General features: G+C 41.3%; 1 protein-coding gene and 1 pseudogene across 1 annotated transcript in view; one reads left to right on the top strand and one right to left on the bottom strand.

Annotated features, from left to right (window-relative positions):
• The window catches only part of RIMKLA (ribosomal modification protein rimK-like family member A), a 36706-nt gene extending 16680 nt beyond the window's left edge, over positions 1–20026 (bottom strand). Inside the window, exons 1-2 of the mRNA XM_006839641.1 lie at positions 19864–20026; positions 2030–2260 (exon numbers count right to left, since the gene is read on the bottom strand). Of these exons, the coding sequence (XP_006839704.1) occupies positions 2030–2260; positions 19864–20026 (394 nt within the window). The remainder of the gene's footprint in view (positions 1–2029; positions 2261–19863) is intronic.
• The window catches only part of LOC102810814, a 91358-nt pseudogene continuing 91266 nt past the window's right edge, over positions 20025–20116 (top strand).

Genomic DNA, 20116 nt, shown 5'->3' with positions numbered 1-20116 from the left:
GGCTTTCTGCTCCCGTAAAGATTTACAGCCTCAGAAACCCTATACAGGGTCACTATGAGTCGGAACCGACTCCACAGCATATCACCACAACCACCACTTTGCCCTTGTCTCCTCTCTTTTCCATAGTACTGCCAGAGTGATCTTCTGAACTTTAACTATGATCAGGACACTTCCCTGCTTAAAGCCTTCAATAATTTCCTATTGCTCTCATGATTAATCCTAATCTCTTTTGCATAATGTATAAGGCTCCTCCTTATCTTCCCAGTTTTATATCAAAACTCTCTCCCTTCACATTTTACAAACTGCTTAGATTAGCTGTTAGGTCACGCTTTCCCTTGCCTCTGTTGTTAAGTACCATTGAGTAGGTTCCAACTCATAGCGACCCTGCAAAGTTTCAGTGGCTGGTGGGTTTGAACCACCAATGTTGTGGTTAGAAGTCCAGGGCTTATCTTACAATGCCACACCAGGGCTCTTGCCTCAAGGTCTTTGTATATGTTGCTCTTTGCTTAAACTGTTGCCCCCCTCCCTCACCTTTTACCATTATCTGGATAATTTCAGTTTAGATTATTGCTTTGGGGAAGCCTTCATCAATGCTTTCTCAACTATACTGTGGACTTACCTATGTACCCCTGCACCACCTTGCACTCTTTTCCCCTCCTTTTTTTTCTTTTAGCTTTTCACTGTGAAATGAGTGAAGGTTTAGGGAGCAGATCATCAGTTTTACACACAACAAATCATAGACTTTGTTTCATTTCAATAACAATTTCCATTACTTATCCCACTTCTTCCCTGTGACTCTGGTTTCCATTTCACCTTCTTTTCAACTCTTTGGAATTTTGTCCTTAGGTAAATGCTAACCATTGACCTTGAATGGATGACCATTCCATGGTGTGCAAACCACACCATTGTTGTTGTTCCCCTTATATACCTATCTACTGCCTGGCTGAAAATTGATCCATGAAGATGACTTCAGTTCTAGACCTGAAGGGTAACTGAAGGCCATAGTCCCAGGGTTCCTCCAGTCTCTTTCTGACCAATAAGCCTGGTCTTTTTAAGACTTTTGTTGCACATTTCCTCCCACTCTACCCAGGACCTACTAATGTGATCCCTTTCAGAACAGGTGGTAATGGCAACCAGGCTCATCTAGTTGTTTTGGTCTCAGGGTCATGATGACTGATGGTCACATGTTCCAATAGTCCATTTGGACTAATATATTCCAAGCATCTTCACTTTTCATCATTCTTCTTTCCTCTGCACAAGAAGAGACCAAGAGTTGTATCTTAGATGGCCACTCATGAGCTTTTAAGATGCCAGTCATTACTCAGAAAAGAATATAAAACATCTTTGTGGAATATGTTTTGCCATTGACTCTGGTGTCCCCTGAGACTATGATCTTGAACCCCCAGGTCCAGCAAGTCATTTCCTAGAGGAGTTTGGTAAAGTATAAAACATTTTCATAATTTTGCCCCCTGTACGCTCCATCACATTCTTGGATATGTTTGTAGCATAGGTAAATAACCATGGATAAATCTCCTCTGTCAGCCTTTTATTTAATTGTGGGCATACTCCCACATTCCCTCCCATACCCATTCAGCCTAAGGTCACTGTTATTGCAGGACTGTGTATATAACAATATTGACCTCTATGCCCACTAACTCACCTTGCACTTACTCTTACCATGTCATTTACATCACATCACTGAAATGACCTGTTTATTTGCTGTCATCTGCATATAATGAACTGGGAATGCCTGGAGGTTAGGACTCTTGCTGCTATAGCCCCATTGCCTAGAATGGTGGTTGGTACACAGTTGCACCCGATAAAAGGTTATTGAATGAATTTAATAAAGATCCAAAGGCATTTCAGACAGAAGGAATGGCTATGGTATAAACTCAAGATGTTGAATCATCTAAGATGAACAGAGTTCCACTGAAAAGCAACATGAGATACTAGAAGGTTTCTAGGAAAAGAAAACAGAGATGCAAGAGATTGGGAAGATAAATTCCAACCATAGTTTAAGGAGACTCACCATAGGAGAATGTGTCTGGCATAGGGACCCCATGTCCAGCCAGCTCTTGGAATGTCCAGAATTTGTTGATGCAGTTTAAAATGCTCTGTGGGCGGTTGACTAAGCGGCAGCCCAACTTCTCCAGGTGTCGCAAAACAGTGATGTCACTGTCTGACTGCACGGAGGGTGTGGACAGCCGCACAAGCACCACATCTGGGAAAGTGGTAAGTGCCTTTTGGTTCAGCTGAAGGCCTGGAACCGGAAGACAAAAGTGAACTTTGTGCTTGCCAATCTCTCAAGACCAAACCCAGGAGGACGATGGCTTTGAAAATGGCCACCTGGGCATCTTATTGAAACAGGAATACTTTACAGTCCACCCTGTACTCCAAACAAATTAACTGAGCCTGAGTTTGAGGAAACATAAAGGATTGAACAGAAGAAAAAAAAAAAGTCAGCATACCAAGAACAATCCAAGTTAGAAAAATCTACAGGAGATAATAGAGTCCAGTGCCTTTCTTCTGCATAGTGTTACCTCAAATTGTAGGTTAGGAGGCTAACGATTTAACTAAAAGGAAACAGTATCATTCATTAAGGAATCCCTAAAACCCCTCTATGACAACCTTTAAAAAGTCTGTCAAAATGGGTTTTCTGTATTTATTTATACTGTTTTATAAACAATTGATCATAAATGTAAAAATACATATGTTAAGTGGGAGAAAGGGTTACAAAACTATAAATAAACCATTATAATGTCAGTGATTTTAATAGATACAGATTAGAAAAGGCAGGAAATATAGCAACATTGTAACAGTGGATAAAGGATTATAGGCAACTCCCTTTTAATAATTTTCTACTTCTCAGTATTTAAGAGCAAAATAACTTTATAATAATAAATTTAAAAATCCATTTGATACAAATCAATTCTTGAATAAACAAAATTAGAATACATACAAAGACGAATGACTCACGTGCTGAAAGGATGTGAATCAGTATTATATTGGGTGACTTGAAAGGATTAGGTTGAAGTGAAGAATCAGAGAAACAAGAATACTTTGCAATTACCTGAAAGGTTTACCCTCTACATCTCCATGAGGTAGAGCTATCTGAAAGAGCATGATTCTGTCTGTTTAGCTCAGCACTTTTCCCAGCCTCTAGAACAGTACCTACTTCATGGCAGGTACTTGCTATTTGTTCAATTAAATATAAGCTACAGGAGTCCTGGTGTGGTGCTGTGATTAATGTGCTGGACTGCAAGGTCAGTTTGAACCACAAGGTCGGCAGTTCAGGCTCACCAGCTGCTCCTCGAAAATCCTATACAGAATCACTGTGTTGGAGCCGCCTCAATGGCATTTGACAACACAGGGAAATAGACTTGGATTCAGCGAAAGGAAACAAATTCCACTGCCTTAGTATGGAATAAGGAGCCCCAGCAGTGCTGAAGGATAAGCACTGGACTGCTGGCCTCAAAGTCAGTGATTCTAACCCACCTGCTTCTCCAGTACAGATTTACAGTCTCTGAAACCCTACAGAGTAGTTCTCCTGGGCCCTACAGGGTTGCTATTGATTTAATGGCAGTGGAATGTACCTAGGCTCAGTAATCACTTGAGAATGGCCCAGAGGCACTCAAGGATCAGGTGGACTTACAGCAAACTGTCCGGCCCCTTTCCACCCTGCCATTCTATGGTATGCATTGCTCTGGGCAGCTATGATTTACTCAGACTTTAGAGATGGGATGACAGAGATAAGAAATGGGGTGGGTAGGACACTGAGGAGTGAGCTCAGGGAGTTAATTGGTCTCCCCTGCTGTTGTTAATTGTCACCAAGTCCATTCCAACTCATGGTGATTTCATGTGTGCAAAGTAGAACTCCTCCATGAGGTTTTCAAGGCTATGACTTTATGAAAGTACATCACCAGGCCTGTCTTCAGAGGTGCATCTCTTTTGCCTAATAGTTGAACACTTAATCATTTTGCCCTTGTTGTTGTTGTTAAATACCCTGGAGTTGGTTCTGACTCATAGTGACCCTGCATAGGGTTTCTGAGGCTGTAAATCTTTATGGGAATAGAACGTCTCATCTTTCTCCCACAGAACTGCTGGTAGTTTCGAATTGCTGACCTTGAGATTGGCAGCCTGACTCGTAACCACTATGCTACCAGAGATCCTTTTTTTTTTTTTGCCCTTTAATGAACCTTAAGTTAAATGAATCTTTAAAATGCTATACAAAAATCCTTTAAACCACAATTTACAGAATCACCTCATAGTCCTTAATCTAAAGCACCTTCTAGTTCATAACTGATAAGAAGTCATGTTGTTGTTGTTGTTAAGTGCCGTGGAGTTGGTTCTGACTCATAGTGATCCTGTATAGGGTTTCTGAGGAGCAGCTTGTGGGTTTGAACTGCCAACCTTGTGATTTGCAGTCCAGTGCTACCATTTAATTCCAAGTAAACAAAAGATACGAATGCAGTTGTGATTTCCCACTGAGGGATGCAATACTATCGATATAAAAGTTCTAAAAAAAAAAAAAAGCAAAACAAAAAAACCCCACGGCAATATGACTCTAAATAGCACACTTACCCCTCATTCTAAGAGACTTTTCACAAAATTTGAAAAATAGGGGTGAGGTGTGGAATAGGTGCAATCATTTAGACAAATTGTGTCCAATACTTTGCTGATAGTGTGAGCCCAAGAAACCGGAACACCATTCTCGTCTTCACTTTGCCGTCAGAAGACAGTATCACTTATACATGCTTTAATTATGCTTTGAAAAAATCCTTTACTACTCTTACAATCCCTGGGGAAAAATAAGGAAGTAAAATGCAAACCCTATGTATCTTCAAAACTGCTAAGAAAGAAAGAAGAGTATTTAAATTGGTGAAAACTGTGAGTAAATACAGAACACTCAGGGAAACAGCTCAGGACAACATTAAATAATGAGATAATATGTGCAAAATGTCTTGAAAACTATAAAATGCTATACATGTTAGGCACTGACATTGTTATAGCACAGACATTCCACTAAGCAAGGAAGGATAATATATGGAGGTGTTTACCACCCGATGAGAAAAATGGCATCGCAACAGAAAAGTGACCTAGAGAAGTGAGAAGCAGCTGAAACGCCTGGCTTTTAAATCCCAACATAAGACCACAGACAAACAGTTATACTTTACATGAGAAAAAAGAACTCAATCACTTCTGGAAATGCCAACAGCAAGTGGACAGAGACAGCTCACCCTCAACAAGCAGATTCACACAGACCTAGAAAATCTTACCAGGACTGCATCTCTCTTCTCCAAAGGTAAATCTTTGGGCCTGGCTCATTCCAACTGAAGCCTTTAATAAATGAAGAATGGAATGGGTTAAAGTGTAGCCTAAAAGGCTGTACCAAGCAGTTAGACAGATTTGGTCTTTGACTGTGCTGGATGTCCAGCCTTGTGCAGAGAGGGACACATCTGCAGAATTAATTGCATCTTTGCCCACTGATACTGAATGTTACAATGGGCATCTTCACTTGCTCCATTATTTCCTGTTCCCTTAGCTGCCACATTTCAAGAAATAATAGATGTCTTAGGTAGAATTCTGTAGAGAAGCAAAATCAGTGAAGCTTATATATGTATATATAAAGAGACATTTATATCAAGGAAATGGCTCACACAGTTGCAGAGGTGGGTAAGTTGCAAGTCTGTGGGTCAGATGAACCAAGATCGGCAGGCTAGGCAGCAGGCAAGCAGGTGGGGCAGATAAGACTGCAGGCAATAGAACAAGTCACTGACTCAAGTCTGAATGACTAGCTAGATTCAGGATCCAGCCCAGCAGAAAAGCAAGCCAGCTTTGCCTAAGTGTCTAATATATTGGAAGCTGGCCACATCCCCAAGGAAAACTCCTTTCAATTGATTGATTGCTCACAGCAGATCGCATCGTGAAGTTCATTATATTGTATTAGAACTCATCAAAGGGGATGACTGCATTTTAACTGGCAAGCCACTGAGAATCCTGGCCCAGTCAAGTTGACATAAAACCTTAACTATGCCAGTACACAAAAAACCTTAACTATGCCACTCACCATGGTCTCAGTGGCAACAACAGCTCCACACAGTCATGGTCAAGAACTTGGGTTTAAGGCTGGCCCTTGGCAAACCTGTCAGTGAATTCTGAGGCCTTTAACCATGAAAGTGATCTCTAATTAACCATTAAAGAAATCGCTTAATCCCTCTCTCCATTTATATCTCCTCTCAGAAAAAGACATGATAAATAGGATGAAGCTTAAGTGTCACTCTTCCCAGGATGCTTAACATTTCCTGTATCATCTACAGACCTCACACCAAGGGAATGAGGAGTTGACAGCCGACAGCAGAGAGGATTGGGCTCTGCTTCGCTGGCAGTAGATGGAAGGAAAGCCCACAACAATGAGGAACTTCTTGTGATTCAAGTCGCTAGTGCTCAGAGACATTACCTTGACCAGAGCAGAACCTAAAAACATACATTTTCCTTTTTTCAACCTGGACTGAAAATCAGGTGAGTATAATTTTGCTAAGAAAAAAAGAGAGGGTGGTGGTAGCAAAGAGAAGGAATGGAGAGAAAGGGAAAAAAGGAAGGTGGAAAGAAGAAAAATGAGATCTGTGGGGTCTCCCAGATTTCTGGATTGGGATTGCATTTACTATGTTTATCCTCAAACCATTTTTTTCTTTTCTACTAAATGATCAATCTGTCCCCAAACAGGTCAAGAAGATAGATTAATAGAATATGATCAGACCCCCAAATGAACAGTACCATAACCAATAGGTGACCTAGTCTATCAGTATTTTTAAACCCAAACAGTATTTTCTCCATATTACTTTAAAAAGAATAATCTACTTTCATGGGTAATTGTGTTCTAATTTATTTATGAACTCACTATTTATATTTGGAAATATTTTAATGCATTAAAAAACAAAGTAGAAAATTGAGAAACTTTTTTTCCCAAAGAAATTTGTCTGTGTTGTTAAGTAGGTTTTCATAGTGGCCCTATGAACAACAGAACGAAACTCTGCCCAATCTGTGCTACCCTGACAATCTGCTATTTTGAACCCACTGTGTCAATCCATCTCACTGAGGGTCTTCCTCTTTTCTGCTAGCCTCTACTTTACCATGCATGATGACCTTCTCCAGGGACTCAACCCTCCTCATAACAACCCAAAGTATGTGAGATGAAGTCTCTCCATCCTCACTTCTATGACACATTCTAGCTGCACTTCTTCCAACACAGATTTGTCCCTTTTTCTGGCAGTTCATGGTATATTTAATATTCTTTGCCAACACTGTAATTCAAAGGCATCAATGATTAATTTTGTCTTCCTTATTCATTGTCTAGCTTTTGCATGCATATGAGGTGATTGAAAATATCATGGCTTGGGTTAAGTTAAATGCTATAAAACTATATTTGGGCACTTGTATGTTAAATAGCTAAGAAATGTACTTTATAATAAATTTTGATGTTGTTAGATGCCATTGAGTCGGTACCGGCTCATAGTGACCTTATGCACAGCAGAATGAAACACTGCCTGATCCTGGGCCAACCTCACTACTGATGCCATGCTTGAGTCCACTGATGCTGCCACTTGGCCAGTCCATCTCGTTGGGGGTCTTCCTCTTTTTCTCTGACCCTCCACCTTACCAAACATGATGTCCTTCTCCAGTGACTGGTCCCTCCTGACAATATGTCTGAAGTATGAGAGATGAAGTTTGGCCATCTTGGCCTCCAAGGAGCACTCTGGCTGCACTTCTTCCAAAATGGATCTATTGGTTTTTTTGGCAGCCCAGTGCACTTTCAATATTCTCCCCCAACACCACAACTCAAAAGCATCAATTCTTCTATGGTCTTCCTTATTCTTTACAATCCTTATAATAAATAGCTATAGAATATATTACTGGAAAGTTGTTGTTGCTGTTAAGTGCTGTCAAGTCAGTTCCAACTCACAGCAACCAGATATAGAGATTATTCTGAGGAGCAGCTTGTGGGTTTGAACCACCAACCCTGCAGTTAGCAGTCCAGTTAGCAGCATCACACCAGGACTTTATTGGAAAGTAGACCTCTAAAAAAATTTTTTTAAATGTTCTCAATCAGCATACCAATAGAGGGAAATAGAAGAATGAATAAAAGTACAGGAATTCAGATTGCAGTGAACAGTTTTATTAACTATTGTGTTTTAGGTACTTTTTCTATGAACCTTCACATACTCGTTTAAATTAATCGCATAATATGGGCCCCCTGGGATCATTTGCATGAAGCTGAGGTATAATGTATCATCAGCCTCCTAACCTATACACATGAAGCACTCACTGATATGTTCACATACATAAATCCCTGGTTTGCAAACAAAAAAGCTTCAAAAATGATGAGAAAAATCTTCATGAACAAAGATACCAGCAGAAATAAGAAAATAACAAGAAACCTTAGCATGAACGTAGACAAGGACCTCACTTATGGCAGCTTTTAAAAGCATTACATTGCAGCAGGATCCTGTAACAGTGGCTGGTAGTGAAGCTCTAAAAGTTGGCAGAAAGGAATCAATAAGTGGATAGCCATTATCTTGTGGTGTTATGAGGAAGATGTGTCATCTGAAACACGATTTGGCTCATCTCTTGCACTCTCTGGTTTACCCTCTTTCTTTCCACTCTGCCCCACCCCCTCATTTTCTACAAGGAAGCTATTTTTGGTCTTAACAAGCCTATGCTATTGCCACTCCTCCACCCTCTTTCAAAGTTCTTTGCTATAGTGCCCAAAGAAATGTCACCTCCACCTCATTAAAACCCACAGTCATTCTGTGGCCGCTTTCTCTTTCTACCAACTACTATTTTGAGGTGATTTAATTCAAGTCAACTTTTGGTATAAATTAGACACACCTGGTATGGCACTGTGGGTTAATGCACTGGACTGCTAACTCGGTTTGAACTGCAAGGTTGGCAGTTCAAGCTCATCAACCACTCCTCAGAAACCCTATACAGGGTCGCTATGGGTCCAAAATGACTCGATGGCACTTAACCACAATTGAGCAAGATGGACGAGGTACTCTCTCTCTGTCCTCCAGAAGTAACTCAAATACCCATTCAGTCATTCATTCACTCAATACATGTATTGCTTCATGTGCTCAGCAAATATTTATGTAGCACCTACTTTGTGCCAAGCGCAGTGCTGATTTCCCCAGAAGCACATACCGAGACAAAGTGCAAGTAGTTTGTCTAGATGGTATCTTCCAGAAACACTATTAAGGAAGTAGAGAAAGGAGAGAGGGAAGAGAACGAAGTAAAGTGGGATTGAGGGAGTGACCACTTTAGGCAATTTGAGCTTAATCCCCCTTGGGAACACTAGAGCATGGTTTAGTATACACACCTCAGTTATCAACCTGAGAGGGGAGAGAGCTGACAATGGAAAGGTATATTTTTTATACCTTTAGCTCTAATCCATCTTTGCTTCAACATTGCTCCTGGGTGTGTGTTAATTCCTTGGTCTTCTGGCTGGCCATGTTTGTGAGCAATGTAGGCTCCCATGACTTCAACAAAGAGATACAGGTGCTAGCAGTTAGAAGTAGGGCCCCAGTGCAGTCAAATGGTTAAGATTCAAAGGGACACCAGTGGGCCCCTCACAGCTAAGCTGCAGACATGGTCCTAAAGGCTAAATACAGGGGTGGAGGGTGAAGAAAACCAGTACCACAAGTTGATGGCTTTAAAGAACAGAAATCCATTCTCCTGTAGCTTTGGACACTAAAAGTTGCTATACAGGGTTCCCGAGGCTGTAAATCTTTATAGAAACAGAAAGCCTCATCTTTCTCACATGGAGTGGCTGGTAGCTTTGAACTGCTGTCATTGCAGTTAGCAGTCTAATGTGTAACCCACTATGCCAACAGGGCTCCTTCGAACTAACCCCTACTGGCAACAAATTCTCTTATCACAATCATCTTTGCTTGCTGCCCCTGCCACTTTTAAAACACTGTTAAGCCTTTTCTTTCTTTTTTTTTTTTTTTTTGCTTTATTAAGATACTGAGTTTATTTCACATGTATATTTTTGTCTTCCCACTGTTTCCATGTGTCTGACCACTGCTACTACTATGTCCTATCATAACATTCCATACATACTTAGAACCAAGCAAAGGGTGGAGTTCCATCTTTAAAAACTAAACAGGCATTTTGGACAACACATTCTTGACAAAGGAACTTGGACAACATTTATCAGACCTGGTAGGGAAAGTTCTCACTCTGCATTATAAAAAAGGACAGCCAGATATCAACTGTTACAGAAATGAAATAAGACGGAAAATTTTAACAAACTGTTTAAACTATTTTCTTAAAGAGACTTACTGCCAGAGATCTTGAATAGCCTCTTGGTCTGTCATCCGGAAACCATTCTTCACATAATTGATGAATTTGGCTTCCACCTTAGGAAGGGAACCACCTTTTTCTATACTTGCTTGCATGTTTGCTTTAATATCTTCTACAGAACTAGGTCCTTTCAGTGTTTTATCCTGTTTTTTGAAGGATTTTTGGCCTTTTGATCTTGGTGTTGGTGGTTTTCAGTCTTTTCCATTCTGGTTTATTTTTGTGCATTTAGAGCTTTTTCTTCAGTATCATCATTGTCAAAATCATCATCATCTTCATCATCATTATTGTCATCATCATCATTATCTTCTTCCTCTGCAGCAAGCTTTACTTTTTTCTGTGGAACCTTGTTAGCACTTGCAGAGGCAGACCGCTTTCCTGACATACTTAAGAGTTTCACTTCTTCTTCCTCTTTATCATCTGACTCTGCATCTCCCTCCACAGCTACTAAGTGCTGTCCACTAATATGTACAGGCCCTGAGCCACACTTCAACCGTAAGACCACTGGTGGCGTTATTTTAAAGCCTGTACAGACATTTTCAAAGTAGCCAGTGTGACTTTAATTGGGCTACCTTCATAATTCATTGCCTCTGCTTCAACATTGTGTGATTCATCCTTGGCACCAGCTCCTAAACTGACCGTTCTTAATGATAACTGGTGCTCATTTCCCTCATTATCCACCTTACAGTGATAATCTTTATTGGCTTTTAGTTCACAACCGAAGAGATCGTTTTTTGGGGGGCTTCAGAGGGCTCAAGTCCATATCCATCGAATCCTCCAGGGTGCGCACTTAGGTGATAGAGAAGAAGGGCGGAGAGAACTGGGTTGCTGCTACTGAAAACAGCCACGCAAGAGGGAATCACACCAGGCTTTGAGTCTTTTCTTGAACTAAAGTAAGGCTAAATAAGAACTGTGTACATCTGTTATGACTTCCCTAGAAATTCGACTTAAAGAGACATTTAGGACATTATTTCATTCATAACTTTCGGATTCACTTTATTTGAGAAGACATTTCAAGAAATTGCAATGACATGAGATAAAAGGTAGTAATGGCAAAGTGGATAAAGTAATGGCCTTCAGTCAGAAGACTTGATGCAATTCCTAACTGATATGGATTAAATTGTGTCCCCCCAAATTGTGTTGAAATCCTGGTTCTTGTACCTGTGGATGGAATCCTGTTCGATATAGGGGTTTTGTTTTGTTGTATTAATGAGATCATATATGTGTACGATGGATCCTCAACCTAATCACTTTTGAGTTATAGAAAGGCCAGAATAGAAACAAACACTCACACTGGGGAAAGACAGGTGCCATATGAAGATCATCTAGAAGCCAGGGACCACCATGGAAACAGGGAATGCCAAGACTACCATCAGGGAAGGCATTAGCATGGCCTGATTTGGACTTGTAGTCTCCAGAACTGTGAGGGGATGGGTTTCTGCTCTTTAAAGTCACCCACCTATGATATCTGTGTTGCAGTAACTATCAGGTAACTATGAAAACAGGGCACAAAATCGCCCTGGGTCTCAGTTTTCTTTTGTGCCGAATGGAAGCTTTCCAGAACTTTGCAAATCTTCCCTCTTCCTTACCTGTCTCACCAACACAATGTCTTGTAACAACCAACACAAATCTCAACACGCCCTTGATCTGTTCACATCAGTCATGTGAATCCAGTCTCCAAAGGTCATGCCATTTCCCTGGATTCTAGGTCCCATATTGTCCTGGCATTGGCTTTCCTAATTCCTCTCTTGGTCATAAATATAGGTAACACCGTTATCCTTGTTTATTGTCCTTCCAATGCTCTGTGGCCTCTCAGTCTCTTGAGCTTTCTTCTAAGGCTCTTGCCCACGGCCCACTACAGCCACCAGTGATATTACAGACTTGATGTAACTGTCATCATTTCAATCTCCAGCCATCCTCATCCATCTTGTACCCTATGTACAACAGTACTTTTATCCTGGCAGGAACAACCACAACATGGACCCTTCCATCTTTCTATATCATCCCTAACCTCCTTCATGGAGTCCTGGTGTGGGGCTGTAGGATTACCACTGGACGGACCACAAGGTCCGTTTGAGCTGCAAGGTCAGCAGTTCAAACCCACCAGCCACTCCTCATAAACTCTATACAGGACCACTATGAATCAGAACCAACTCGATGATGCTTAACAACAACCACCTCCTTCATATTCTCACTTCCCTTCTTACCCTATTTAAACTTCATGGTCAAGCCCCCTAATCACTCCCTTGCATATACTTTCACATCCCTGCAACTGTCTTGCTACATGATACTCACCTGGCTAAACCACAACCCTGAGGCGAGATCTAATTCTGTCTATTCTGTGTGCCTTCCTGTGCAATGCACAAGTCTGAAGAAATATACACAGCCTGAGGACTTAACTCAAGAGTACCTTTGATGTTATATTTCTCTTGTCCATTTACTCCAACTCAAACCTAGACAAGCACTGCATATTTTTTTTCTTACCGAAGACCTTCATTATTTCCTCCTTCATCTTCTCATTCTTCCTGCTTCAAGGGAAAAATTGAAGCAATCAGAAAAGAACTTCTATGAGCTCCCAGTATTGCATCTACTCACCTACTTGCACTTATGTACTATAATCTCTCTTATTACAATGGCTCAACTGCCCTTGATCCTAGCTTAGACCAACTGCTCCAAATATGCACTAGCTCCCAACCTGTCCTTACCCACTAAGGCACTGCTCCAGCAATTCACCTTTTTCTTTGACATCACCAATTTTTCTATCATTCACATTAGCATACAAACATGCAATTATGTCTCTATTTTTACGGAAAAGCCTCTCAACTCCATTTCTCCTTTGAGCTATCACCCCAGTTTTCATCTTCTCTTTACAATAAAACTCCTAAAATTGTTTCCATCACTTCACAGAAATTGCTCGTTATCAGGGTCACTAATGACAAACACGCATTGCTAAATCCAATGGCTAATTCTCATGCCTCATCTTACTTGATCTATTGCAACACTCAACCTGGTGTAACCACATACTCTTTCTTGAGGTACTTTCTTCACTTGGTTTCCAGGACATCACTTTCTTTTTCTTCATTTCTGTAACATCTTCTCAAGGCTCTTTGCTGGTTCTTCCTTATCTTGCTGAACTCAAAGCACTGGAGTGCCCCAGAATTGAGTCATTGGACCATTTCTCTATCTACAGTCATCCCTGAATGGTTATATGGAGATGTTCCTAATTTTCTACCTCTCGATGGACTCAAGCGTGGCAACAGTAGTGAGGCTGGACCAGGATCGGGCAAGGTTTCGTTCTGCTGTGCATAAGGTTGCTATGAATCGGTACCGACTCGATGACACCTAACAACAACAAACAACAAGACTAGGTCTTGCCCCGGAATCCTAATCTCTACAACAAGTTGCCTATTTGACATTCTTACCTGGATGATTTAGGGGCATCTCAGACTGAGTCCTAAGACTGACCACCTGCCCAAACCTACTTCTCTTACATGCTTTCCGAATCAGTAAATGGCAAACTTTACTCTCCCAGTTACTCAGGCCAAAAAACCTAGTCCACATTCTGACAGCTTTGCCTTCAAAATATATCCAGAATCCAGGCACTTTTCATCTCCTTCTCTGATAGTCTTCTGACCCAATTATCATCATCTCTCACCTGAGTTCTAGCCATAACCTCCCAGCTATCGCTCTGCTTCTACCCTTGCCTCCATCAATTTGTCTTCAACACATCAGCCAGAATGACCTCATGAAACATACGCCAGATCAGGCCACTCCTATGCTCAAAACCCTTCAGTGTATTTCCTGGTCATACAAATTAAAAGTCAAAGTCCTTCAATGACCCAGTACACACATCTGTTCCCCATCCCATTCCCACCTCTCCGACCTCCTCTGCTACACTCATCAATTCATTCATTCTGGTCTGAACACATTAGCTTCCTTGTTAGTCTTATTTGCCTAAATTACTCTACTCCTGTATATCCAAGCTAATTTGCTTCCTCTCCTCCTTCAGGGCTTTACTCAAATATTCTCTGGGTGAAGATCACTTCAGTCATCCTGTCTACACCTACACTGTCCTCTCCGCTCCAGAAATTTTGTATCTTTTCTTTTTCTCCTTAGTCTTCCTCACCAACATACTATCTATTTTCATAGTTGTTGTTAAGTGCCGTTGAGTTGGTTCCGAATCTTAGCGACCTTGTATAGAGTTTCCGAGGAGCAGCTGATGGGTTTGAACTGAGGTTCAAACTGAACTTGCAGTCCAGTGCATTATCCTGTAGTGACACACCAGGACTCTTTCTTTATCTTGTTTATACTCTTGTTTGTGTTCTTGTATATATCTTGTTTATATACTTTTTCTTTATCTTGTTTATATTCTATCTCTCCCTCTATCTGCTTTGTTCTGGTACCTAGAACTGTGCCTTATACACAACAGACCGTCAACAGATGTTCCTTCTTTGAACTAATGGAAAAAAATCATAATTAAATAAACACAGTGAATGAATATAACTGTTGTGAAAATTAAGAGATGAGAGATATTAATGTATTGACAGTAGTGTTACAGGACCGAAGAGCCATTATTTTTGCTAGTCCCTCAATGCCAACTTAAACATATCACTTTCTCATAGTGGAGTACTGAATTGCCTTTTTGTAGTAAAAAGATCAAATAGAAATAGAGAATTTCAGGTTATGGGTTTATGGTAAAACAGTATTGTTGTACAGAATGTTACCCTTGAGTACTGTGCTCTTAAAAAAGAAAAAAATCATCTATATGGATGAGGTGCTTGGGAGGCAGTGAAACTAAGGTAGTAGGAGTGAAACAGCTAGAATGAAAATAATGAGAATGTTGACACAATGTGAAGAATGTAACCAATGTCACTGAATACTGTGTGTGGAAATTGTTGTATGGAGTGTGTTTTGCTAAGTCAATTTCACAAAGAATACAGTAACAAACACACATGATAAAAACAGTATTGTTGTTAGCTACCATCAAGTCACCCCGACTCATGACAATCACATGTCCAAGAGAATGAAACTGGTACCCAGTCCTGCGTCATCCCCATGGCCAGCTGCACATGAGACCACTGTGACCCAGAGGACTTTGCTGGATTGTCAGAAGTGAACCACCAAGCCTTTTTTTTTTGAGTCTGGAAGCGCCACCGACACCTGTTTGGCATCATAACACCATGCAGGCCTCCACTGACAGACAGACAGGTTGTGGCTGTGTGTGAGTTGTATTCGTTGGGAACACAGCCCAGGTTTCCTACATGGAAAGTGAGAACTCTACCACTGAGTCACCACTGCCTCAAAAAACCCTACAAAGGTGAAGCCTCTCAGGATAATAGGTAGACCATGCAGGGAAGGGGCTGGAGTGGGGCTAAGGCTAACACCCAAGTGCCTGAATGTCAGTGACCTCCCTGGTAGTAAGGGAAGTGACAAGGAAATATGGGGTGGGGAGAACTGACATGCAAAACCCTGAGTGATGGCTGTACCCTTCTACCAGGCAAGTCTAACAAATATGGTAGAAGTGTCATGGTCACAGCAACAAGGTAGTTCAGAAATCTATGAGTAGGGCTTTGAGATGCCCCAAGGACCCCAATCGATGCATTCTAGAACTCTACTTAACAAAGTTCATGAGATCTAACCCCTAATGTTGAAAACAAATTAAACCTCCAACCCATCCTCAGTCACTGAAGTCAGCCTAGAGCTATAAATATGGACCAATGTGCTAACATGTATCTATTTGACATTCACATTAGTTTGAAAATACCACATACTAGGTGCTTCCACTTACTCTCGGACCTTTCCACTATAGTGACGCTATCACAGGTGTCGGACACAGACCTTTAGAAGAACCAAGGTTAAAGACCTCTGTGAGACAAACGTTAACATGGTACATTCTTCTGTGTGTGTCTTATACAGTTGTTGTTGTTGTTGTTATGTGCCGTGGAGTCGGGCCCGACTCTTAGCGACCCTGTACAGGGTTTCCGAGACTGTAAATCTTTATGGGAGCAGAAAGCCTCATCTTTCTCCCGCGGAACAGCCGGTAGTTTCGAACTGCTGACCTTGCGGTTCACAGCCTGATTTGTAACCACTACGCTACCAGAGCTCCTTTCTTAGAAGTTAATCTTTTCTCTGTGAGACTTTCTAGTAGTATCTTACAGGTTGAGTCAGACCATTTCCTCATAGAAACTTAGTTAGGGTCCTTTCTTCACCCCTTCCACAACTTAAAAAAAAAAATCCTACTCACCTGATTATTATTATTATTTTTAAAAGCAAGTAAAAGTATCCCAGAACAATTTGCATTAAAGAACCTGACCTAAAAACTGTCATATGGCTACCAAGGTTTAACTGAAAATAAGGAAGGAATGCTGAATCATTCTGCTCCTTAAAGCCAATAAAACACACCTTCATTTCCAGGTCATCTGATCTGAGTTTGTGACTATTTAATTAAGTCAGTTAATTTTACAGGTTTATGAATGGTTAAAGGACTTAATTCGCACTAGCAAATCTGTCCTCATACTATGTATGACTTATCACAAACATATTTAAACATCCAGTCATGGTCTCCTGAACATAGAAATTCTGAAAGAAGTCTCATATACTCCAATTAGCCTTTAAGGCACTTCACTCAGTCACTCAGCAAACATTAACTGATGAACTGAAGGCCTGCTATGTGTAACTGTGCCAGTTAGGGAACATACCTTTGAGGCATCCCTAGTCTTGGGAGCAGAGGGCAAGATAAGACTTTAAATAGATAAATTGCAATACAATATGATAAAATCCAGTTTCCATCAAGTCGGTTCCAACTCATGAGTACTTCATGTGTTTCAGAGTAGAACTGTGCTCTGCAGGGTCTTCAAGGATAATTTTTCAAAATCAGTTGCCAGGCCTTTCTTCCAAGGCATCTCTGAGTGCCGTCAAAGCATCAACCTTTTGGATAGCAGCCAAGCACTTCACCATTTGTGTCTCTAGGGACTCCCTAAAATATAATCCATGCAATTTCAAAAGGTTTGCATAATGCCATTTGGCAGAAAATGGAAGAGAGGGATTAATTGGGCAAGGCAGAGAGCTCGAGAGGGTACCACTCGAGCTGGATTTGAAGTTCACTATGTGGGAGAAGCTGGACAGCTGGGTGTTTTAGGCAATGAGAATTTCAGCCCAAGGGCCAGAGTCACAAATGAGCAGAAATAGTGGTGGTGGTAGTTATGTGCCATAGAGTCGGTCTGATTCATAGCGACCCTGCATAGGGTTTCCGAGGCTGTAAATCTTTATAGGAGCAGAAAACCTCATCTTTCTCCCACAGAATGGCTGGTAGTTTTGAACTGTTGACCTTGAGGTTAGCAGCCCGACTCATAATCACTGTGTGACTATCTCTGAATTAGCAAAACACTTAAGCTACATTAAACAAAAATACTACCAGTTTCTGTTTCTCCATGCATCATACAATTTTCTTTTTAAAAAAGTAACTCCTAGTGTGTAGATATATTGAGATACTTTCACACATGAATTTCAGGAATAAAGTTTTAAGACAGCAAGCAAAAGGGTTTAAGTGTTGCTGCAACATTCAGATTTAATTTTCTCTTTTTTCTGGGCCTAATTCTTTGAAATGGGATTTTAGAAACAAATTACAGAGCATTTTCCTACTATTATACAATCATAGAGCTAAGTCTACAACTGGAATGTTATGTGAAATTTTGGTTAGTGTATCTCAAAAAACACATTCTATACCCACTGCCAACAAGTTGATTCCAACTCAAAGTGCCCCTATAGGTCACGAAATTGAACAGCCAAAAAAGACATTCCAAAAACCAAGCCCACATTACTAGCTGTTACAAGGGAGAAAGAGGGGGAGGTGGATGGAAAGAAGAGCGAAAAACTGATCCTGGAGTGGAAGGATGTATATATGAAGTACTTGCTCATCAAGAATCAAAATCAAAACCAAGCTCATTGCCATGAGTCGATTCTAACTCAGAGGGACTCTATAGGATAGCATAGAATTGCTCCCTAGGATTTCTGAGTGCTTCATCTTTCTCCTGTGGAGCAGATGACGGGTTTGAACAGCAGATCTTTTGGTTAGCAGTCCAATGCTTAATCCATGGATCCACTTGCTGATCAAGATCAGTAAAATATAGTAGAATATTCCATGTGAGTATGGTACTGAAACAAAGACTTTCAGAGCGAGAGGAAACTTTTTCCCTAATTTTACAAATGAAAAATTTGAGATTCAAAGACAGAGGGGCATGCCCAAAGTTAAACCAAAATACTTGTCAGTAGCAAAGAATCCCAATCTTTAAGATTCCCTGTCCAGGAATCTAGTAAGCCACATTAACTGAGATTTTAGTAAATCAAGGATGGGAGGTGGGGGGTACCCTTTAAGTTGAAAAGATACTGTTTATGTAAAACACCTAATGGTTGCAAAATATTTCTACAACAGGTATACAATTTGCTACTACTTAGGGAGGGTTTAGTTAGTTATGGATGAAAAGAACTACTAACAGAAATAACCAATTTAGAAACAAGTCCAATTCAAAATTTCATTTGTAAGTAGCTTGTTCAGAATTCAGAACCTTTTGCCCCACCAAAGAAAACCCATTATGAGCCTTGCCTTTTAACAAAGGTGTGGTTGAAACAGTATGAATTGTTGTTCAGTAACCCTTTGAATGACTGAACGCCTTCAGTGGAGTTTTGGAGAGATTCAGAAACAGCAAGTGAGGGAGAAACCTTAACTCGTGAATCCCTGAGCCAGAGACTGCTGAGAGATATTAAGGATAATTCAGAATACAAAAAAAAAAACAAAAAACAAAACACATTTAACCTTTTGAAGTCAGGGTCACAGATGATGACCAGATCTTACCCAAAAAAGTCTCGTGGACACAGCAATGGAGTGATCAGTGAAGTCAAAATGGTCTGTAACTGAAATCTTGGCTTTTCTGCAATTAGAATTCAACACTTTTAAAGGAAGAGGATGAGTTAAGGAAAGCCCATCCAAGGTCTACGCTAGCACCTAATACTTGACAGGAACTCCAGGGCTCTTAGATTTTTGCCCAGACATGGGCTGCTTGTTAGGGAGCATCCTTATATGTAGTGCATTACAGATGTTTACACATCCCTGGAAAACTTTTTAAAACATTAGAGCTTAATGACAATTTTGTAAATTTTGTGGGGGTTTCTATCAATCTGAGACCTTGAAATGACAGGGTTATCAATACAAGCAGAATTTGTAAATTTGTGGAGGGAGTTGATTTTCCCGGACCATTTGGGCAGCTTTAGGTAAATTTGAGTTTCTAACAAAACAAAGTGCCCCTAAGTAAATCAAATCACGTGTCTCACCGTGGCCCCAGGCAGATGGTAGTGGTCAAAGAAAGCTTTATCAAGGTTAGGAGATTTCCCCAACAAAAAAAAGGTACTGCGAAAGACTTGGCTAGGGGAGGCCCGGGTGAGCGCGCCACCCGGCCACCTCTCGGGGACGTTGGCGCGGCTCCCCGCCCTCCTGGGACCCGCCTCGCTCACCGAGGTGGCCGCCGACAACCGTGACGGCGAGCTGGTCCATTAGCACCGCCCGGAAGCGCACGTCCTGCTCAGAGCAGCGCTGCCGAAGGGCGCTCAGGATCTGCACCTGCGGGTAGTCCTCGCGGATCCGGCGGTCTGTCAGGAACCAGAGCTGGGAGTACATGGCGGCCGGCTACGGCGGCCGGCCAGGCGCTGGCCCCTCGGCTTTCCGGGCCACTCGCACCGGCAGGCGGGCGGCCGGCCGGCGACCCCG

This window comes from Chrysochloris asiatica, unplaced genomic scaffold, assembly GCF_000296735.1.
Source record: "Chrysochloris asiatica unplaced genomic scaffold, ChrAsi1.0 scaffold00026, whole genome shotgun sequence".
Lineage (NCBI taxonomy): Eukaryota > Metazoa > Chordata > Mammalia > Afrosoricida > Chrysochloridae > Chrysochloris > Chrysochloris asiatica.
The sequence above is the reverse complement of the archived record's forward strand: the minus strand, read 5'-3'. Positions and strand labels throughout refer to the sequence as shown.